Source organism: Arvicanthis niloticus, chromosome 8, assembly GCF_011762505.2.
Source record: "Arvicanthis niloticus isolate mArvNil1 chromosome 8, mArvNil1.pat.X, whole genome shotgun sequence".
In the NCBI taxonomy this organism is placed as follows: domain Eukaryota; kingdom Metazoa; phylum Chordata; class Mammalia; order Rodentia; family Muridae; genus Arvicanthis; species Arvicanthis niloticus.
The window spans coordinates 7,325,320-7,343,606 of NC_047665.1; the positions used below are offsets into that span (position 1 = coordinate 7,325,320).

At 40.2% G+C, this 18,287-nt stretch overlaps 1 protein-coding gene across 6 annotated transcripts in view; it reads right to left on the minus strand.

The window, feature by feature from the left end:
* Smad5 (SMAD family member 5) overlaps positions 1 to 18,287 on the minus strand; it is a 34,374-nt gene that overhangs the window by 13,534 nt on the left and 2,553 nt on the right. For all 6 annotated transcript variants that reach the window (XR_004607458.2, XR_004607457.2, XR_004607459.2 and 3 more), the window contains exons 2-4: positions 5,259 to 5,828; positions 1,455 to 1,706; positions 457 to 576 (exon numbers count right to left, since the gene is read on the minus strand). Coding sequence is in view for 3 of the 6 variants with exons in the window: in XM_034509868.2 (XP_034365759.1) it covers positions 457 to 576; positions 1,455 to 1,706; positions 5,259 to 5,661 (775 nt within the window). In the remaining 3 variants the exon portion in view is untranslated. The remainder of the gene's footprint in view (positions 1 to 456; positions 577 to 1,454; positions 1,707 to 5,258; positions 5,829 to 18,287) is intronic.

Genomic DNA, 18,287 nt, shown 5'->3' on the forward strand with positions numbered 1-18,287 from the left:
CTGCAAGCAAAGACGTGTGGACAAAAGGGTAGACTGTGGGCCACACCGACACACTACAGCTTCCACGATGAGATTTTTGTCTATGTTGTGGGGCGGTTGCAAGGGTAGGAGGACAGGTATAGGAGGGGAAGACGAGTGGGATTGAGTGCATTATGTGAAATTCACAAAGAACAAATAAAAAGTAAAAACCAAACCAAACAAACATAAAACCCCTATATTTTGATCCCAAACTTCAAATATTTGCTAAAACCACTAAACTAACTCACATCAATTGTACAGTCAAGGTGCTTTCACAAGTGAGCAAGATTTGGAAAAACTCGGTGGGAGATTATTTACCTAGAATATGAGGCCCTGGGTTGGACTCTTAGCACTGCAAAAAAGTAAAGAAAAGTGGCCAAGAAATGAAAAGAAATAAAAATAATATCAACAAAACTAAACAGTGAGCACTGCTCTCACCTCTGCTGGCTATGCTGGGCACGATCTGAGGGATCATGTTATTGCTGGTATCCATAGGCTGGGAATTATCCTGACCCATCTGATCCTCAGGTGGCATATAGGCAGGGGGAGGTGTATCAGCTAAGAGAAAGAGAAGGAGACACATCAATTCCACAAAGGCTAAGAGCTTCATTTTGCCCAAAGCTATTCTCTAAAAGCATTTTGTAATTTACAAGGTTAACAGCAGAATTCATTACTGAGCACATACAGACGTAGGACACAACTGTTCAAGAGCAGAAAGAGCACACACAGCATTTCCTGCAAACCTACTACAAGTGTATACTAACTCAGACCCTTGGTGATCCAGGATACCAGGATTAACAATAAAATGGAACCCAAAGTCAAGGTTTTTTTCTTTAATCTATATTCCAAGAAACTGCAGCTACTGCACAGCAATCTGAGGCTACATATCACCTAGTGCACACAGCACAGGTGATTTTACATACTGCTGTGTCATTCAAAGTCTGCATTAACAGTAACAACAGTCACTGTATTCTGTTGCAATGCCCCAGTAACCATCATGCCCGACTAGATGACTGGGTAATTAGCTCAGGAAACTGTGCATTAACATGAGCTTTGGGCTTCCAACACTCAGAACTGTGAATGTTTGCAAATGTTAGAGCTAGACTACTTTTCTCAGTGACTATAAAACTGGAGAGAAGCTCTCTTTTGCCCCAGGTTTATATGGGACGGCTTGAGACAAAGCTACATATGGCTCTGAAGTCTATGATGAAGTATTCAAATTTGTTTTTGAGACAACTCTTAACAGCAAACTAAACACTTAGACTTAATTCCCCAATTTTCAGATTTTTAAACATAATGGAAGTTGAAAAATAAAACCCAATCCTTGTGGGAATAAATTCTTCAAGAATATGTCATCAACAACAAGATCTTATGTAATAGTTCACTCAGAAGACCAGCACTTAAAAATCTAGTTTTGGAGATCAGTAAAGTCTTACCTGGGAGTTGAAATGGACTTCCGGGTCCAGAGCTTGCTGGGGAGTTGGGATATGTGCTGCTAGCAGGGGAAGGTGGATAAGGGCTGTTAGGAGATAAGGGGAAAGGAGTGTTGTTGGGCTGGTGGAAAGAATCGGGAAACGTGGCGTTCTGTGGCATGTGCGGTTCATTGTGGCTCAGGTTCCTGAACTGAACCAGAAGGCTGTGCTGTGGATTGAATTCGTTGTGTCGAGGCACTAACACTGGAGGTAAGACTGAAAGAAAAACAAAAATCAATCAGAAAAACAAGTCACAGCTAGTCAGGAACTTTTAAGGGGCAGTGATTAAAGTTTACTGTTAGACGGGGCAGAATCTGGATTTGTATTTACGTCACAACCAAACCCAAAAACCTTTAGCATTATTAGGCCTGTGTGAAAGACTCTGGAAGCAGAGAGTTCAAAAGGATGGCATTCTCCATCTATAGCACATAAGTCATTTAAAAAAACAACCATAATAAGAATCATTTAATGCAATTAATGAGAATTCAAGAAAGGTGCATGCCAGCCAACAGAGTACCAAATACTGTGAAAATAATAACACCTGAGGATGCCAGGAGTGAAGAGAGGCAGACAGGTGGGGAAGAGACAGCCACTGACCCAGACAGATGTAGGATTACAGAGATTGCTGAGGTCAGTATGTGGAATCCGGAGAACTCCGAATTCCCAAAGTTGAACACTTTCAGAGTCAGTGAGGGCCTTGTTTAGCATTTAGAGAACTGGTAAGGTTTCCCTGACGAAGCAACAAATCTCCAGAGTGAAAAGGCCTTCCCTTCAGTCCTCTAAGTACAACGTCATCTGTAGTCCTTTTCGATTGTTTATTCTAATGACTTGGCCACTGGTTTTCAGTTTTCAGTTCTCAGTGGCTGTGTGCTGGAACGTTTCCTCTCTGCCTACTCCTCACATGCTCTACTTGGATCCCTCTGGAGAAATGATCCTAGATTTCAAACTAGCTTGGCAACATAATGTTAAGCACTGACATACACACTGACTCACCCAATCTCCCTGACAACTCCGTAAGGTCATTAGTAGTAGTATTATCTAGTTGAAGAGGACATTAAATCACAAAGATTTTGTAACTTTCCTGAGGTTACACATAATAATTATATATAAAATCAACTCTAGGACTTAAAATCTTAGCCAGCAGATAATATTTTCTAGTCCAATAAATACTGGCACATCTCGGTTGGCCTTATTCTCATGTTCATCATATCTTTTATTATCTTTTTCTCTCTGCGACACTTCCTCATTCCACTCCATACTCTCTGTACTCTTGTGTAAGTTAAGACTTAGCTACTTTGTCTGTAACATTAAAACAGACTATGTTGCTGTGAGATGTTGGTGCTTTCTCTTTCTCTAACTCTACACAAGAGAATACCAGACTTAGGAAAGCACATATGTCCACCGTACAGTGCTCACCGTTCACTGTAACCAGAGTCACCAACAACCTCCTTTATTAGCACAGTACCAGGAGGAGAGGCATCTATTGTCCCCAACTGATCAAGGAGGAACACTAGTCAAGTTAATCCTACTGAGTTATCCCTTCCCCAGGAGATGTATAGACTTCGGACCAAGCATGAGGTTTCTATAGTTTTTTCCATCAGCTGAACTAGCAAGACATTTCCAAAGTTAAAGTATCATAACCAATGCTGTGCTTCATATGGAATGAGAAGGCAGGCTAAAAGAAAGACAATTCCACTGGCCACTGTCATTACGCTGACTGTGAGAAGGAACAGATACAATTCTTAGATGTATTGCTGGCAAACACTTAGCTGGAGAATTTTTCAGAAAATATTCCTCCACTAAATCTGCCTTGTTCTTTTCTTCCTCAATTCCCTCATACAATAGCTCTCCTTGGGCTTCATAAGAAACTGAGATCTACTTCACAGATAGACCAGCAGCTCTAAAGTTCATGGTTGAATATTAACTAGTAACTCAGGTCACTGCTAGTCTTTTAGCCTTCACATTCAACTATACAAGGCTTACAATTCCTCCAGTGTGTAAGACAGAGTCAGGGGATTCATGTAATTGGATAAAACTCTCCCTTCAGAATATGGCCTATGACTTGCTTCTAACCAACAGAATTATGGGCAATGTACCGGGGAAGTGTTTCAGAATTCAATGCCCTCTTGCAGGAAAACCCTCTTATTACTGGCTCTGAAGAAGACAGAGCATCATCACATGCATGCATGCTATAAGAGATAGTCTGGCAGAAAAAATCTACTACTGTGAGAGAGAATGGCAGTACAAGAACAAATACACAGGTGACCTTCTGAAGAAGGCCATGCAGTAAAGCAAATGAAGGTGGTCTCCAGGCAATAACCAGTAAGCATCCAATGGCCTGTTTAGGAACTAAATCTTGTCACATTGGAAGTCCCAAGATAAAGCCAGCCCTGACCCACATCTTGATTACAAACTCACAGAAGATGTGCTGAGTCGACTGATGCCTGACCCAGAAGATAGAAGGTCATATATGTGTGTGGTGTTTAAACTACCACAGGTGTGGCTACAGAAGATAGAAGGTCTTACATGTGTGTGGTATTTAAACTACCACACGGGTGGCTACAGAAGATAGAAGGTCAGACATGTGTGTTGTGTTTAAACTACCACATGTGTGGCTATTTATTATGTAGCAACTAAGATAAGGAAGAACCCAGCTTGTATCTCAGCTGCTGTGCTGAATCTATCTTGCAAAGGTCACAGGCTGGACACTTAAATCCCACCGTGGCAATGTTGGGAGGTGGGGTCTCACAAGATGTAATGAGATTATGTCATTAAGGTGGAGGTGGACTCCTTGTTACATAAACAGGTTGCTTGGGCTGAGGTGTAGCTCCATAGTAGAGAACTTGCCTAGAATGCACAAGACTCTGGTTTTGATGATGGCACCAAAGGAAAACTAAAAGTAGGTCTCTTTATACATCTCCATTTCCCTCCATCCTCTGTGGCTCACTCATACCCATGCCATTCTTCTGTTCTAGGGTAGAGTTCATTACAAGACCCTCACCTTATGGTCTTTTAATCCTGAACTGTCTACCTTCCAATTTCTATTGTTAATCTTTAACAAAGGCTAAAGTAACCTTTTAGTTAGTAAACCTAATTACATGCAAATTGGGAAGATACATGTTGGTTTTGTTTTTAATTCTTTCCAGTAGAGTGAATTTATCCAGTCTGTGTGGTAGTCTGCTACAGAAGCAATAAAAGGACTAAGATATCAGCTTATATAATTAATTCACTGTAAAAAAAAAAATACTGACCACTGTACCTAGTAAAAAGAATTATTCTAGACACTGAAGAATGAGAAATGAGTAAGAAAAGAACTCTCTGCCAACTCCTAAGACTGTCCTCTGATCTCTACATGTGCCATGCACACACACGCACGCACGCACGCACACACAAGCACAAAGTAAAAATAATTTAGTAAAAAAGACATATAGAGAGGGAAAATGTAAAGACAGAAAAATCGACAATGAGTGACAACAAAGTTCCTAAACAAACAGGAGAGAAGGATCCAGTGTGAACATGGAACGTGTGTTTAGCATGCAGAGACATGCGGGCCACAGAAAGGAAACGGGTGTTAGTAGAGAAAGGGAATAGCAGTAGCAGCCAAGAGTTAAATGTTCACGAAAGCTAAACTTAAAAGCTAGACTTCCTTTTAAGATGGAATCTTTAACAAAGGTTAATGCAGTCTTTTGGCTAATAAGCCTAGTTATATGCAAATTGGTGAGACATGTTGATGTTTTTGTTTTTAATTCTCAGTACAGTGAAACTTACCTGGACTCTCCACTCTCTTATAGTGGTACGGATTGATACAAACTTCCTTTTGCTTAGATCCAAAAGGAAATTCACAAATATCCAATGGTTTTAGCTCATGATGGCTCTGCAAATCTGGCCAGCGCCAAACACGGCAATATATAACGTGGGGTAAGCCTTTCCTGTGAGAAACTTGCAGACGTCCATCCAAGGACCTGGGGATCGTGACACACTTGCTTGGCTGTCCTGGGCTGCTCAAGGCTTTCTCCAACTCCTCCATGGCACCCTTCTTCTTCTTCAGCTTTTTCACTAAAGCATCCACTGCCTTTTCTGCCCATTTTTCTTCCTCATCACCTTGTTTCCAGCCCAACAATCGCTTCACGGCTGGACTAGTGAAAGAAAACAAGCTGGCCATTGACGTCATTTGATACGACTCTTCAGACACTTTCCTGTAATCAAAGTCAGTAGATACGAAAAGTGCAGATCGCGGGTGAAAAGTCACATGCAGGTCTCAAGCAGAAGGTCCAAGTGGAGGGGGGGAATGACATTTAACTTTATAGGTGCCATATGCTTCTTCCATTAGTACAAGTCCTGAAAGAGGGCAGAAGGAGCTTAATTCAGTCAAAGAAGACTAGTCAGCACAAGTGAGAACATTTTATCAGAAATAAAAGTAGAGAAGCATTCAAAGTAAAACAAAAAGCATAAAGCCAGAAAACAAAAATGTCTCTAAAATTCCTATAGCCCCTCAATTCCTTCTTCAGAACCAAACAGTTCAGTGGCAAAGCAGAGGTTTAAAGAGACATCTAAGAGGAGCAGACTGAGAATAAGAGTTGTCATAAGATGTACCGACCTGTCAAACACAGCCTAACACATGGAAAGGGTCAACTATCTATTTTTAAAACTAAAAATACTGAGGAGATTTAGAACATAAATGTTACTCAGTTCCTCAGAGTGTCAATCTGTACTTTACAATGTCTACTGCCTTCTTTGCTTAAGCACAGTAGTTAAGGAAGATACTTAGCAAGAGGAAGCTATGTGCTATGGAACTCTAGTGCTGTGAGTGGGTAGGGGGTGGATACATCACTGTAGCACCAACTGCAATTAAAAGGACTGCAAAATAGCAGGTCAGAGTTTAGAAAGCAAACACCAAATAAAAAATGTTTAATCAAAAGGAAAGGAACACTAGCAGACTCGTCACATGAAGCGTCACCTGATACTAAAGCCAGGTGAGACCCTAACACAAGAAACAAGAAAGCTATATAAACCTGAACATCAGACAAAAATTCTCAATAAAATTCTTGCAACCCTAATTCAAGAATACATTATGAAGATCACAGGCCATACCATTTTGGTATCATCCATGAATGCATGAATCAACAACACACACAGATCACTAAGTGTTAGACATAACACAATGTACAAACACATTTAAGGACAAAAATCACACCATCATCTCAAGAGATGAACAAAAAACCTCTGACAATGCACAATGTCCTTGCAGAATAAAAGCCTGAACATACTTCAACATAATAAAGACCCTAGGTAGCAAGCCTATAGCCATCAGTCTATAAATTTGGAAAATCTGCGGGCACCCTCTAAAGCTGAGGGCAAGATAAGAGGGTGTACATTACACGCTCCTATTAAATACAATGTTCAATGTCTTAACTAGAGCAATAAGACAAGAGTAAGAAATGAAAAGGATACAAATAAAAAGCAGTCAAATTGTCCCAAATTCCAGACAACACAGTCCTATAATTATAAAATGCTAAGTGTTCCACCAGAAAAATTCTAACATCTGCTAAACAAATCAATAAAGTAGCAGGATCCAGAATCAACACACAAAACAGTAGCTTTCCTCTGTATAGAATAGCAAACTTGCCGAGAAAGAAACCATTCACAATAGCTTTAAAAGGGAGGACATATCTACTAAAGAGGTGACAAATCTCTAAAACACAACTATAAAGACACTAAATACATGGTCACAGTCTCAGGTTAATACTGCAAAAGTGGCCTATTGCCATAAGAGATCTACAAAATTCTAATTACATTCTTCACAAAAACAGAAAAAAATAAATCCTAGATGCCAAAGACTCCAAATGACCAATGCAACCCTAAGGAAAAAGGAATGCTGCAAGTCCCACAGCACTCTGTCTCAGCTGAGTCCACAGAGCCTCAGGAGCTACATCTCCATGCTGCTATCAGGAAAACAGACATGTGGGCCAATAGAGTAGAATATAGGACCCAGAAAGAAGCCCAAACTGCAACAGCCAAAAATATACTAGAAGAAAGGCTCTTCATCAAATGGTACATAAAATTTACATTTTAACATGCAGAGAATCAATTCCAAATGGATAAAAGATCTTAATTCTAAGACCAGAAACTCTTCAGACTGCTGCTAGAGAAAACCATAGATAAAACTCATTAAGATAAATACACTCAACCAGAGCTCCCAGAGTCTAAACCTCCAGCCTGGGAACACAAAGGGAGGGACTCATGACTCCACCTGTATAGGTAGTTGAGGGTGGCCTTGCCTGCATCAGTGGAAGGGGAGAGCCTTGGTCCCTGAAAGTTTGGATTCCCTAGTGTTGGGGATTTTGACAGCAGGGAGGTGGGAATGGGTGAATGGTGGGGGCACACCCTCATAGAAGTAGGAAGAGGGGGAATGGGATAAGGGGTTTGGGGGGGGATGGGAGAGGAGATAACATTGAAAAGTAAATAAATAAAAATCCAATTAAAAAAACACAATAATGGGTCTGCATGGGATAAGGGGTTTGGGGTGGATGGGAGAGGAGATAACATTGAAAAGTAAATAAATAAAATATCCAATTAAAAAACACAATAATGGGTCTGGCAATTGTAGTCCAGCAGTCGAGACTTTTTGTCAACAATTTATTACGGGGATTTCGTATAATCTCAAGGACAAGGTATTGTGGAAGAGGCCCATGGAACTCTAAAAAGATTGTTGAGACATACTGTTGCTGAAACAAAGAATGATGCCAACCTGTGAGTTTGTTGAGTGCCCTGACAATGGTGACTAGGGAGCTATATTGGACATATGTTCCTGACCCATCTTTGCTTGACTATACCCCAGATGGGATAAGCTGCCTTGCCTCAAGTTTTTAGACCTTGTGGGATAGAGAATCAAAAAGAGAAATTATAATGTCTCTTGTATTCTTCTTAAAGGTGACCAGCTATTAGGACTCAATCATGTACTGGTCTAGAAATCAATTCAATATTGAAAATAACAGTCTACTTTTGGACAACTGGATCTGGACTTTGTCAGAGACATATTTGGAAGTTAGCTATAGTTCACTATGATGTTACAATAGCAAGAGGTAAAGTTGGGACAGGATCTGGAATCCAAACAAGGATTAGTGCATGTTTTAAGGTTCTTTTAATTGTCAAGCTAAAATTGGTTTTGTCTCTTCTACAATAGTTATTGTAAGTTGCATTAACTGTATAATTTCCAATTGTGTTAGTGTGTTAAAACCTGGCATGCATGTTATGGGGTCTATCAACCAGCTTTTGTCTTACTGCCCGGAGTATTACAAAACCTTGATTTTCTGAAAAAAGCTTGAAAGTGCTAGAAGTGAGTTAGGCTTTAAGCAGAAGCAAGAGGGCAGCGGGCTTGATTATTGCTGGTATAACAGCTTTAATTTCATTAATTGCTAGCACCAATGCTTCTGCAATAGCAGTGACACAGGAGTTAAGACAACTATTTTTGTTAACCATTTAGCAAAAAAAAAAATGTTACTAATGTATTGAGTATACAAAAGAATTTATACAGGTATCTGGAACAACAGATGATGCTCTATAACCTATTCAAATTATCTGAAGGAGGTTCAGGGTTCAAGAGTTAGGAGCCATCCCAAGTGTTGTGACAAGTATCATTGGAGTAGTATTACTTTTGAAATTCATAATGATTGTCATAATTAGAAAAAAGTTTAAAGACACCTGTAGGATATTTGGCATAATCCTAACACCTCTCTGGGTGTATTAACTTTGTATAGTGAGATTATGAATTTAAAGAATGCTGCTCTGTTGAGCTTTGATGCTGCAGATAATGCCAATAAAATTATCCATGACCTGAGGTCAAGTATTTCCATTTTGGTCAAACCACAGGAATGGCATATATAGCTTGATCAAGCTAGCCCTTCTAGTCCTGGGAATACTTTTATTCCTGCCCATCGTGTTAAAGCTTGTCTCTAACTACATCAACAGGCTGGCAGCCAAAGTACATGACTTGAAACTGATAATGGACCCCCAGACAGAGTTATTAATTTAACAGCCTGGCAAGCCAAGGACGGGTAAGGTTCTGCACAGAGCCTTAACAACCTAAGACAGAAATGCATTGCTTTTGATAATGCATATTCCATGACGGGTAAGGAAGACATTCTTGTCAGAACAACCTAAGATAGGCTCAGTCTTGTTAATTAAATAAAAAAGGGGGAGAGGTGGAGAGCCTTTGGGGCTGCTTGGCAAGAAGCTGACATGGGCCAAGGACAAGGAAATGGGCTGCTTGGCAGGAATATGACATTGGCCAAGGACAAGGAAATGGGCTGCTTGGCAGGAATATGACATTGGCCAAGGACAAGGAAATGGGCTGCTTGGCAGGAATATGACATTGGCCAAGGACAAGGAAGAAGGCTTCAATGCAGGAATCTGACATTAGGCTACAACAAAGAAGTAATTTCAGGTAGGAATCTAAATCGTAGACTACAACAAAGAAGTACTCTCAGGCAGATATCTAAATATTAGGCTAGAACAAAGAAGTAATTTCAGACAGGAACCTAAATTTTAGGCTAGAACAAGGAAGTAGGTTCAGACATGACCTTGGGCTCAGATACTTTGGTCATCCTGATAAGCCTTTAGAAACAGTGATCATGGGAGTGTTCACATAATTGGGTTTAATGCCTTGCTTTTTCTTTGACTATTTGTATTTATTGGATTGCTTGTTCCTTGACTATTTGCATCTATTGTATTACTAGACACTCAACCTAGAACTGACCTTAATAAATGCATGTAATCAAAATGGTATAAAAGCATAAAGGAAGAGGGGGTATAGGATAGGGGGTTCTAGGGAGGGAAAATGGGGAAAGGGGATGACATCTGTATTATAAATAAATAAAACATCCAATAAAAATACATAAAAAAGATAAATACACGCAAGGACTGTCTTAAAATGACTCTAACAACACAAGAACTATTCTAAGAATGGACAAATGAGATGATATGAAACTAGAGGGCTGAACAAATAGCACAGTGAAGAGACAGATTACAGAACTGGGGGAAACTCTTCAGCAAGTACAAGCAGCCTAGATTAATACCTAGGATAATGAGCCATAAATACTCACACCAAAAAGATCATCCAATCAAAAAGCAGGCTAATGAAATGGCAGTTTTCAAAGAAGACATACAAATGTTTACATGTTCAACATCTTTAGCCATCAGGGAAATACAAACTAAAATTACTTACAGATTCTATCTTACTCAGACAGAATGGCTGTCATCAAGAAAACAACAAATGCTGGGGAAGAAAGAACTCTTGCTTGCTGCAGACTGGTACAGCCACAGGGGAATCAATACAATGGTTCCTAAAGAACTAAACATTAAACTAAACTTGATGCAGCCACACCACTACAGGCTCTGTGTCCAAAGGGCTCTTAATATGCCAAAGAGGTGGGAGGGAGCAATTCAATATTCCTGAGAACACAGACCAAACAGAACTTTCATATACTGCAGCTCAGACACTTTAGAAAATGCTTGACAGCATCCACTGATGCTGAACAATGATCCCTATAGCCAATTCTAGTTCCAGGTATATGTTTGACATAAATGAATACTTTGAACTCAAGAGAAAAGTACATGTCCAGCATATGTAAAAGATCCAAATCATAGAAATAGAATTTATATAATAGAATATATCCAGACACAAAATATAACTGAACTTCAGATATAAAAATGAAAAAATTTACGTATCATTCTATTTTATAACATTCAAAAATGGACAAATACACATGCACACACACACAGAGATGACAGAAAGATGTAATATACAGACATTTAGGATGTTTTTGGTTTAAGGTCTCACTTTGTAGCCCAGACCAACCCTGAAGTCTCCATTCTCTTGCCTCAGCCCTGAGTGCTGCGATTAAAAGCATGAACCAGTACACCTGACTCTTATACATATTTTACACATTATTTTTGAAAAATAAAAACTTCATGTCAATGTTGTTAAATGCCATGTTGAAGGATGTTGTTACCTATTCTATGAGGAACATTAAATGTAATCATTTGCACTGATTCATTCACTGTTTATTTTAACAATTAATGCATGTTCATAATTTAAAATTGAGCATTTTGTTTTCACAACAAAATTCAAGAACTGGAGGGGGGGGGAGATGGCTCAGTGGTTAAGAGTACTGGCTGCTCTTCTAGAAGACCTGGAGTCAATTCCCAGCACCCATATGGCAACTTACAACTATAATTCTAGTTCCAGGAGACCTGACACCCTCACACAAACAAAATACCTGTGCACATAAAATACAAATAAATAAATGTAAAAAGATGAACCATTGAAAGTAGTATACTCTAATTCTTTAAAAAAGACAAACAAACAAAACTCCAAGAAGTGCTTTTACTTTAAATGAGCACTTTCCTGACCAGTTATCACTGTCACGGAGTGATCAAACAATGTGGCAGAGCTTCTGTCCATGGCTGTCATTGTTGCAATCTGTTAGAAGACATGGAGTAAGGATGGCACTATTGGCAACCACAGGGATATTGGTTACTCAAAAAGGTTAAGTTTTTAAACTTTTTAAGAAGAACACAGCTATTTCAAGAATCTTGATAACTTTTTTTCTAAGAATGTAATTGCTGGGGCTGGAAAGACGGCTCAGTTAAAAGCAGTTGCTGTTCTTGCAGAAGACCCCAATTTTGTTCCCAATACATCTAGAGGCTCATAACTGCCTGGAACTTGCTGGGCACAATAACTTGGTCTTTGTCACCAGCAAGTCTGACCACTAACCACCAACCTGCTGTTGTGGAAGGTGCAAAGCTGATATCAAGAGCCACCACTGCAGATGAACTCGGAGCTGCTGCTTTGGGTGAAAACTTGTACAGTAGCTGACTACATTAAGCAAAGTTCTCACCGAACAGCATCACCACAATGCACAGTGTACCTAGTGCACAATCATTTCCCTATGTTTGCTGAGAGCTAGGGCTGGGCAGGAGAGAGCTTGCTCTAGCAACATAGCCGCAGCATACTAATTAGGTACACTGCTGATTTCACTCATACTTAGTTATGTACATCAGTCTAAGAGGATGGGTTTCTTGATTTATCTTCTTGAGTACATGTATGAGTATATAAGTATGATGAACATTAAATGAATCATTAAAAAAAAAAAAAACTATGCCAGGAATAAACCCTGAGCATAATGCTAAATGAGAAGCTAGTCACATAAAGCTGCTTCTATGAAACAAATGGCTAAATCCAAAGAAGATGTAGATCAGAGGTCACTAGGGTCTGAAGAAAGGGGCAGCTGGGAATGACTGCTAATATAGCTTTTGTGAGAGACTAAAATATTCTAAAATTGTCACTGGATATTCTAAGTTCCTTGCAGCAATTACTAGACAACACAAGATGTTTCATTGGTTGTACTCTATAAATAGGTGAGCTGCACAGCACAGATGTAGTGGGGAGTTTTGGCTACTCCCCTTTATGCTCCTGGTAGGCTTCCAGCCACCTGCCTCACAGCAATTTGGATCCTCGAATGAAACACACACACACACACACCAGTTTATTTTAAAATGCCTAGGCTACTCAATGCTGAGCAGTTCTCATCCTCCTAGGGTTAGCATACTTTTCTCTCTGGTTCTCCTGGCTCACCACCGTCTAAATCTACCTTTAACATTGCTGTCCTGTTACCTTCTGTGAGGCCCATTGGTCTAACCTGATCTTCCCACTGCAGTTCTAAATTCGATCCATCTCCCCACCCTCTCACCGCACCCCCCCCCAAAAGTCATGGCCATTCTCCTCTCTCATCTGCTACACAAATCTAAGAGTTCTGGTCCTGCCCCATCTCTCTTTGCCCAGCCACTGGCTGCTGGCATCTTCATTGACAGATCAAAAACCAATTGGGGACAAGGTCCTTCAGTGTTTGGACACTCAGATTCCCAATTAAATCAAAGCATGAGAACCAATGCCCAACATTTATAATAAATGATATCTCAGAAGTTATTTACACCTTTAAAGTTGTCCATGTCATAGTACAACTCAAATACCAGGTTCTTCTTCTCCAGTGAATTTTCTTTAAATAATGTTTTATATTAAAACATAGATCTCTATTATATTTTATATTCCTTTGAGTTCTCCAAAATATTGTTTATTACTTTAAAATAAGATTACATCATTTGAGACGAAGAATTACAGTTCCATATGCTTACTTTCTAACTAGTTTTTACAACATTTAACACAATCTCATTATATTATCAGCTTTAACCCAGTCTTCCCTTATTTGAGCTCAGTCAGCAAGAAATGAAAGCTGACTGGGAATAAAGTGAACAGGAGAGAAGGCAAGGATTGGGATCAAAGAGGGAAGAGAAGTAGAGCGGCCATGGGAGCAGTAAGAGATTCAGGACTAACAGATGCTGTAGGTCAAACGTGGACTGACTCAGAAGGCTGAGGAGGCATCTCAGAAACAAGACAAAACAACAAAGATGTACTCTGGCTAGTGTGCTCAGAGCTGAAGTCATCTAAGTGACAAGAGCAGGCGACTGACAACAGGGCAGACAAAGGGACAACAGGACTCCTGATGGAGAGATATGGGCTGTGAGGACAGGAGTCAATAATGATTCCAAGGTGTCACCCTCAGCAACTGGAAGAATGGGGTTTGTCACCAGCTGACTTAAGGAGTCTAAACAAAGATGAGGGCTTTAATGGTATACATAGTAAATGCATATAAAATGCTGCTAAGCTTCACAAGACTTCAATATCATAATATAGTAACATAGATTAGTAACTCAAGAGTTCAGCTCTTCCCTACCTTGACCAATACAGAACCCACTCTCCAACACTCTTCCCCAGAAAGAGACACATAGTTTATATTCCTAGAAATAGCATCTCCCCCACTCTCTACTCAAACTTGTCTTACTACTTCAACCCAAAATAAAAGGCAAGCACAATAATTCACCAAATTTCCCCCAAAGCTTTCTGTCAAAGCAAACTCTCTTGACAATATTACCCCATGCAAATCAATGCTACACAAATGACCCACAACTCACCAGCACCTAAGCCAAACCTTTGGAGAAAAATTATAAGTAGGAGTTTTACAGGAATAAATCTCTCAGAAACAAGTGTAAGAAATCAGATCAGCTAGACCCTATCTCCTACATTTTTAAGAATATTCTAAGTTTGCTTCAGTTTTCCACAATCAAGTCTATTTACAAACAACTGATCCATGAGCAAAACTATGCTATGATAAAGACAACATCTAAGGGTTAAATGTGCACACAAGACAAGTTTCATAAGCACATAGCCCACAAGCCACGTCCCAAGGCCCAGTCTTTTCTCAGCTGGGTTCTCAAGCCCATAAGTGATTCCATGCCTGCACTGAGGGAGTGTGGGGGAGGGGGATGCCTCCTCCTGAGCCCCTGTGTTGACAGAACGTCTTGACTCACTGTGTGACAGAATGTCACCATATCCCCCTCCTACTCTACTGCTTAATCATCTCTCCTGGGTTTCTGATGTCATTTGAGTTTCAACCTCAGTCTCACAGACTTGAGTTCAGATGTTACATAAAGCACAGGTCAGGTTGAATTGCTTTTGGTTTTCCTGACAGGTAACTGTGCTGTCAAGAACCTGTATCATCAGGGCACAAATGGGTTGGAAATGAAGCACATGTTACTGTAACCTACTAATTCTCCCTACATGGTGGAAGGCCTGACTTCTATTTCAAGGGTTTCTATGCACTTCCCTTTCCCACATTCCTTCATGTAAATGAGTTTACAACTGGGAAGTGATGGTTCATTGTGGGCCACAACCTTCCTGTAGTCTTCACATTCAGAGTTACTCACCAACATGTACATTGGGATGTCAACTGAGGTTCAACAAAGCTTTTCTATAGCTCTTAAATACAGACATTTGCACATGCATGAACTCTCTTATGAGAGGCAACATTATGATACTATTTTTTTTCCAAAATTCTTCATAGGCATCTTGGGGTGGGAGAGCCGGCTCAGAGGTTATAGAGTCGGCTCAACATTCTTCTTGCTGAGGATTCCAACACCTGAGTCAGGAGGGTCACAAACACCTGTGATTATTCCAGCTCCAGAAGATACAACAGCCGTGTGTGTGTGTGTGTGTGTGTGTGTGCAAGCGCACGCGCGAACATGCAGAGATGGGGGGGGGAGAATATTAAAAATAAAACTTAAAAAAAAAACACAGCAGCCAGGTGTAGTGGCGCATGCCTTTAATCCCAACACTCAAAAGGCAGAAGCAGGTGACCTCTGAGCTTGAGCTCAGCCTGGTCTACACAGTGAGTCCCACGTCCAGGGACACCCATCCCAACAACAAAACAAAACCTTCCCACATTTTAACCAGGAATCCCAGGTTAGGTAGCAAGTTTGGGAATCAAGAAGTTCAAAATCAAGTTACTAGAAGCAAGCTACCTGTGAATATACAACCAAGTTAACCTTCTAGGCTAGTCAAGATGAAGCTTTAAAAAGCTCTTACCCTTCTGGTTCTGTTGGTAACTGTAGCTAGTTACCAACAATCACAAGGGATAGACACCCATCACCACTACCTAAGAGATACTACATCCCGGTATACAATTATTTTAGAATGTATAGGCTGCATCTATGATTGCTGACAGAAAGGTGCAAACAGAAAAGCCAGTACCCACAGCTCCTCTAGATTCATAAATCCAACTCTTCACCAAGACATCTGTAAAGGAAGAAAGGTGACAGTCATATGAGCACTCATGCTGTTTTCCTAGAGAAAGGCAAAAACAAAAAACAAAAACAAACAAACAAACAAACAAAAAATAATTCACCATTTTTCCCAATTCTGACTCCCAATTTCAAAACCATCAAGATGAGCTGGAAAGATGGCTCAGTAGTTGCTGCTCTTGCAGAGGATCCAGGCTCAATTCCTGGCATTAACATTCTCTTCTGAATAACTTGGACACCAGGCATGTACATGCAGGTAAAATACCCATACATAGAAAAATTAAATTTAAAAAAGACACCCAAAGTTCTACAAAGCTCTGAAAGCCCTCTGGATGATGAACACGGGGTTCTGATATTTCCCAAAGGGTAATCATGTTCATCTCTTTGTGTCCAGTTGTCTCTACTTTTTATCTCCCACGTCCAGATTTGTTAACCACTCTTTAAGTTTCAGCCGCTTCTTTACATCCTCTGATTAAGCAGAGCCTGATCTAGATGTATCACTCACCCCCACAGAGCCTACGAGAGTCCCTGCCTTGCCACTGTTAGTAAACTGCTTGTACAGGCTTGCAGGCACACGGCCAGACACAGAGCAGGCCAGTCTACTTCACAGAGCTCTCCTTTCAATCACAACACAATCTCTGGAGCAGACAGCTAGCTGGTGTCTAAAGCATCCATTCCAATGTCCTGCAAGGGCATTCTCCAGCACCTTGTATGCACCTGAGAGTACAAGTGCCCTACTTAGAAGGAAAGAAAAAACAAACAAACAAACAAACAAACAAGCAAACAAAACCAGTCTGGCTTGCTTTTCTGTTCTGGCCATCATTTAATTTGCACTCAACTCTAAAGAGTGAAAACAGTCAATGAGTTAACTAGACTCTCACCTAGGAGACTAGGAAGATGCAAGTATGGGGAGTTAAGAGACTAAGTATGTTCTGTAATTACATCATCCCAAGTTGTGAAACAATAAAGACTTAAAATATGTGACCTATGAGATTTGGAAGTCAGACAGTGACACATGCTGTTAGTCCCAGCACTAGGAAGGCTGGTGGATCTCTGTGAGTTTGAGGCCAGCCTGCTCTACATAGTGAGTTCCCAAACATCCAGAGCTATATAGTGAGACCTTATCTAAAATAAATAAATAAATAAATAAATAAATAAAAGATTGGGGAATTAGAGAGTCCTAACAATCTAGTTGGTACAAGTCTTCTGAAAGACTTCTAAATGTTCCACTCAGTAAACATACACATCACATTCAAGCTTTAGCTGGCAATAATGTTGTATGGTAGTGGCTGTAAGTAGCTGTCCCCTGCCTGAAAATTCCAATTGCTACTGTTCTCCTAAGTTCAGAAGTGGAAACCAGGTGTAAAAAGGCACAGGTCAACTTCCAGGGCCTTGAAGAGAAAACCCTTCATCATCTTTTTGGTGAGAGAGACTCTTAAATCTGTGCACCACAGCTTCCTTAGATCCAACTTTCTCAGCTTTTCTCCAGAATGTCACCTAGTGAAGATAAGAATTGTTCCTCAGGCTATGGCTATTCATCACAGAAAGAAAAACGTATCCAGTACCTGACCTCTTGGAGGTAGGTGTGCTGGAAAACCATAGGACCTAAGGCGCCTTCAACACCTGCAGAAATACAATGTCCTTCATACAAAGCACTAAGAGGTTAAGAACACAGAAAAGAAAGAAATGTAATGCGGAGACAGATAAGCAGAGGAATGAAGGCTTGAGATTAGCGCTGATGTGGCTCTCACTGTCACATGTGGTAATAACAAAACACGATTATCAACAAGAGCTGTCGTGATCCACACTCACGTCACTGGTAAATTAAAACCTACCATCAAAGAATGTGCATGTGGAAAGAATTTTATATTAAATTTCAATACATGGTACTAAGAAGTAAAACGCTGTAATTTTACTGCCTAATCTTCAGAACATTGAAAAGGAGTTTGTTCAACTGAGCTAGTAATCTGTTTTCAGTAGGGAAAACATGCTGCCTCTAACACAGAGGGCAAGACATCATCACATGAAATCATGATGTTTGAGTCCATCATGCAAACAGGAAACAGGCTGCCCAGGTATAATTACAGTTGTAGCCTAAAGTGC